Source organism: Populus euphratica, unplaced genomic scaffold, assembly GCF_000495115.2.
Source record: "Populus euphratica unplaced genomic scaffold, PopEup_1.0 scaffold60.1, whole genome shotgun sequence".
Classification (NCBI taxonomy): Eukaryota; Viridiplantae; Streptophyta; class Magnoliopsida; order Malpighiales; family Salicaceae; genus Populus; species Populus euphratica.
The window spans coordinates 383,032-388,188 of NW_011499938.1; the positions used below are offsets into that span (position 1 = coordinate 383,032).

Sequence of the window (5,157 nt, forward strand, 5' to 3'; positions counted from 1 at the left end):
AAAAATTATAATAAGTTGGAATAAGATATATAAAAACTATACTTGAAGTGTTAAGCCAGTGATATGAAGGATTTGTTTTCTTTTTTTGCACCTGGATTCAAGTTTTATTATGCACGTTTGTCACCCCCGCAGTGCCTTATATGTTCATTAAGCTTGCAGGATATTCAGTAAGTCGTGGAATTAATCGTGATGTGCACAAGCTAACCCGGACACCTGCCTATATATATATATATATATATATATATATATAAACAACCTCTAGTCGGTAAGTAAAAAAATATTCAATATTTTTAGGAACCATAAACAACCATCCAACACTTCTAATAATCATAAATAAATATACAACAATTCTATGAATCACTAAGAGCTATTCAACAATCCAACAAGTTCACACAAAATACCCAACATTTATAAATATACTCTCTTATATTTTTATTTTCTTGTACATTATTTTCCTTCTATATTTTACTAACTTAAACATGTCAGGGTTTTATATTCTAACATAAAATTTATTTTATAGAGAAAATTGTGGCTTGATAGATATGTCCAACCACTCCACGACCCAAGATCACAATTGTAGAAAATTCAATCTATTATAGGTTTTCATACTTTATTAGTGATGTTATATATTGAAAAATGAATAAAAGCTACTCTATTCCTTTTTAGTCCTCGTATATTCTTTCTATAGTTTACAAAAATTTAGGACAAGGGAGAATAACTAATCTATCCATCATAAAAATTCTAACCCCTTCAAATCTCCATTAACTCATTCAACAATGTTATTCTAGTCATATAAAAATAACTTTACTCATTCCATTGACAAGAAATACAATACAATTTCATTATACATGCGCAAAAATAGCTCTAATTCCATGAAAGAACATGATAAAACAGCCAAAATAGACACAACACCTCAACTTTACGAAGAAGAAGATCTCGTTATAAAAAGTACTCCTTAATGATTTCTAGTTATGGATGTAACTGTCAAATTAATTTTTTTTCTGAGTCTCGCTCACATGTTTTTCATTATAAAATACCTAGACGCAATATTAGAATAACTCTTAAGAGTAAGAATGAACACCATTCTTACAAAAAAGGAATTTTCTATTTTATTAAAGAGTATTATACACTCATTTCTCTAAAGATTATGTGGCCACAAAAGCTAACTTGGATAATTAGAATTACCTTATAAATCATAAAAATCATATATAAAATGTTAAAAACATTCCTACCAAAAAGGAAATTTGTAACTCAAAAAAGTGATACAATATGCAAATTTTTTTCTAGTTCTTTTCATAGCTTTGCTAGGGTGTGATATTACAATCTTAAACTTAACTTCATTATTTGGTCTTCGTAATCTCTATATTAAGGTTACCTCACATAGAGAATATCTTCCTTGTTGTAGCAATTAACTTTTATTATTTATGTTTGTATTATATGTTATAGTATATCAATTTTATATTTGGTTCCCTTATTTATATCTATATCTAAACCTTTTTTGCAATAAAATATTATTTTGTGTCATGAGGATTTTTCTTAACCAGAGATATGAAAAATAAAATTAAAGACATGAAATAAATTTATTATCACAAAACAATAATATGAAGTTCAAATGCAGATTAAATCATTATTACAAAGAAGAAACCTGCTATTTCACTTTAAGTACATTTTCAAATGATTAGAGTGTCAAACATGAGGGAGGATTTGTTTCCCCTCATGTCTTGTGTGCTAGATTTAATCACTCTCGCTATTTTAATAGGTTATTCTATTTTTAAGCTATTTTTTCTTTTTCTTTGTCATAACCTAGTTTCAAACCCCTCCTATTTATTTTATAAGAAGTATATATTTTAATTTTTTTATTAAAAAATCAAAAATAAAAATTTAAAAAGACCAAAATACCATAAAAATAGCCAAATTAGGATGTTTTGACAAATTAGGATGAAAAAAGAAAGAAAATTAATGTTGGAATCCTCAAATGATTAGAGTGTCAAACATGAGGGGATTTTTTCCCCTCATGTCTTGTAGATATTATGTGCTAAACTTAATTACTCTCACTATTTTAATAGGTCATTCTATTTTTAAGCTATTTTTTCTTTTTCTTTCTCATAACCTAGTTTCAAACCCCTCCTATTTATTTTATAAGAAGTATATATTTTAATTTTTTTATTAAAAAATCAAAAATAAAAATTTAAAAAGATCAAAATACCATAAGAATAGCCAAATTAGGATGTTTTGACAAAATAGGATGAAAAAAGGAAGAAAATTAAGGTTGGAATTCAAACTTAACCAAAATTGAAATAATTAATTAAGTCTAAGGACTTAATTAAACTTCTAATAGGTTTATTTGACTTATTTAAGGACTTAATTAAAAAAATTAAGTTTAAAATTCAAATAGGCAAAAATTTAAAGAATTAATTAAGTTTAAGGACTTAATTAAATTTTTAATTGGTTTTGTGGATTCAAATCAAGTTTCAACCTTTCTTGGTTTTTAGTTTGTGGGCTCTTTTTTTAATATGGGTTGTTAGTTAATTATCTTTTAATTGTTTGATTAGTGAAGGAGCATGGTACAAATTGATAAAAACATTAAATTGAAGTAAATAAGAGGCATGGCTACAGCTAAGAAAAAATAGGATGCTCTGGTATTATTTAAGCCATCTTATTTATTGTTGTTTATGTTAACGTAGTTTAATCTTGGACTCAATTTTTATATTCTCGAAGTGTATTCATTGAACACATGTATAGGGTAAGTTTATGATCATATTGCTTTAATTGTGGAGATCTTCTAAATTCAAGTGATGTGCTTTAAGATTTTAAGTTTGATAAATGCGTATATTAGGGAAGGAAAAGTAAAGATTTTTTCACTAAGGGAAGTTGGGTATGTGGAATAAGCTTGATGGGACTAGTTTTACATGGATTTCTTCCAAGTATTGCAGTGGAAGAGGGTCCAAGTTCCAGCAGCAAGGACTAAGGCAGGGGTTAAGTCGTGCCCAAGCTATGCTTTCTTTTATAAGCAAACCACAAGTAGTAACTTTTATTCGGAAAGAAAATTACAGATTCTAGTTGACAGACTAATTAAATCCAGACACTTCTTGCGTCAATCGAAGTGCGGTTTTGCAATGACATGCAGGGGAACTGTCCTGTGCATTGAGATGCCAAAAGCTTCTGTATTGTCTATATCCTTCGCTTCGAGACCAGGAGGAAGCTTCCAATCAAAGCTGTGGAGGAGTTGAGCTAAGGCAATTTCAACGGTTGCGACTCCAAATGTGATCGCTGGGCAGCTTCTTCTACCTGCTCCAAATGGTATCAGCTCAAAATCTTGCCCCTTGAAATCTATACCGCTGCCCATAAATCTTTCTGGTTCAAAAGTTTCTGGATTTTCCCACAGTTCTGGATCCCTCCCCATTCCCCAGACATTGACATAAATCCGAGTTTTAGCTGGAATGTTGTAGCCATCAATTATAACATCTTCTAAAGATTCCCTTGGGACTAAAACTGGAGCGGCGGGATGTAACCGGAAGATCTCTTTGATAACAGCTTTCATGTAGTTCAGCCGGGGCAGATCACTCTCTTGCACCACCCTTCTGTCTCCGACAACACTTCGTACTTCAGCTTGTGCTTTCTCCATGACATGAGGATTCATGATAAGCTCTGTCATTGCCCAATCAAGGGTTATGAAGGTGGTATCTGTTCCTGCAGCAAACATGTCCTGCAACAATAGAGCAATAGATATACCATTTAGTTGTAAGTTGTGTGCAAATGAACTCATCTACAAGTAATTTGATGCTTGGAACACTGAAGTTGAAGCCTTGAAGTATAACTAGACCAATAACATCTTCACTGACCAAGATGACAGCTTTAATGTTATCCATGGTGAGAGGGATTTCAGAAGATCCATCCTTCTGAATATCAAGTAGAATGTCAACAAGGTCCTTCTTCTGCTCTTGTTTTCCCTTAGAACTGCGGTGCTCAGCTATCACCTCATCGAAGAACTGATCAAACCGTCTGAAGGTGTACTGGAGTTTCGATTTCATTCCAGTTAGACTGTGCACAAACTCCATCGAAGGAAAATAGTCTCCAAGACTGAATCCTCCAAGCAATGCTTGATAATCGTCAAGCATCTTTTGGAACCCGTGCCGATCATACTCTCCCCCTCCAGAGAAATCCCTTCCCAGCGCAATCCGACAAAGAACATCATTGGCATATAGTGCAATCATCGAGCTTAGATTGGTGATGCCAGGATAAGATTCCGCAATCCGACGAATCAAGCGAGCAACTTCTTCTTCTCTAACAAAGCTGTACCAATGGACACGCTTGGCGCTGAGCAGCTCAAGTATGCAAATTTTCCTTATATTCCTCCAGTAAGCACCATAAGGAGCAAAAGCAATATCAGTGCAACCATAGAACAAGTGTTTGGCCGAAAAGAGCTGCGGACGGCTGGCGAGTACAAGATCATGAGTTTTCAGGACTTCTTTTGCCAATCCAGCTGATGAAATCACTACAGTTGGGATCTCCCCAAGCTGTAAGAAAATGATGGGACCATACTTCTTGGCAAGCCCTCGGAGAGAGATGTGAGGCATATTACCAAGCTGGTGAAGGTTACCAATGATTGGCAATTTTGCAGGGCTTGGTGGGAGATTGAGCTTCCTCTTTTCAAGCTTCTCCTTCATGAGAAACTTGAGCACTAGTACTAGAAAAGTAGTTACAACGAACAAGGTAGGTTTGGAGCACTCTTTCAGCCATTGTAGTAAAGCCATTGATGGATCTTTTCCCTTGACAATGCAAGTGGTTTGAGTGGGTTAGTGTTGATACCACAAATTTAACAGATAAAAACCCCTATATAGGAAGTGATACTTGGGTTCTAGTTTTTGCAAGAAACAAATCCTTATCCTCGTGGAGTGTACGTAATATCTGTTTTTTTATATATATACTAATTATTTTTCTAAAAATATATGAAAATAATTTTTTTTATTTTTAAAAATAAATTTGATATTAATACATAAAAATAATATGAAAATATAAAAAAAATATTAATTTAAATTATAAAAAAATTCAATTCTTTTTAAAAGTACATTTAAAACACAAAAATAAAATAAAAAACTAATTTAAAACATGAACAGAACAGGATAGACTAGTCAGTTGGAGCTTCTCCACGAAAAT

General features: G+C 32.4%; 1 protein-coding gene across 1 annotated transcript; it reads right to left on the reverse strand.

Annotated features, from left to right (window-relative positions):
* Positions 1–2,862: 2,862 nt before the first annotated feature.
* On the reverse strand, positions 2,863–4,850 carry LOC105136712 (cytochrome P450 71A1-like). Its single transcript, XM_011042151.1, has 2 exons — positions 3,843–4,850; positions 2,863–3,706 (listed from the first exon to the last, which is right to left on the reverse strand). The coding sequence occupies exons 1-2, from the start codon at positions 4,752–4,754 to the stop codon at positions 3,095–3,097; spliced, it is 1,524 nt and encodes a 507-aa protein (XP_011040453.1). The 5' UTR covers positions 4,755–4,850; the 3' UTR covers positions 2,863–3,094.
* Positions 4,851–5,157: the final 307 nt, after the last annotated feature.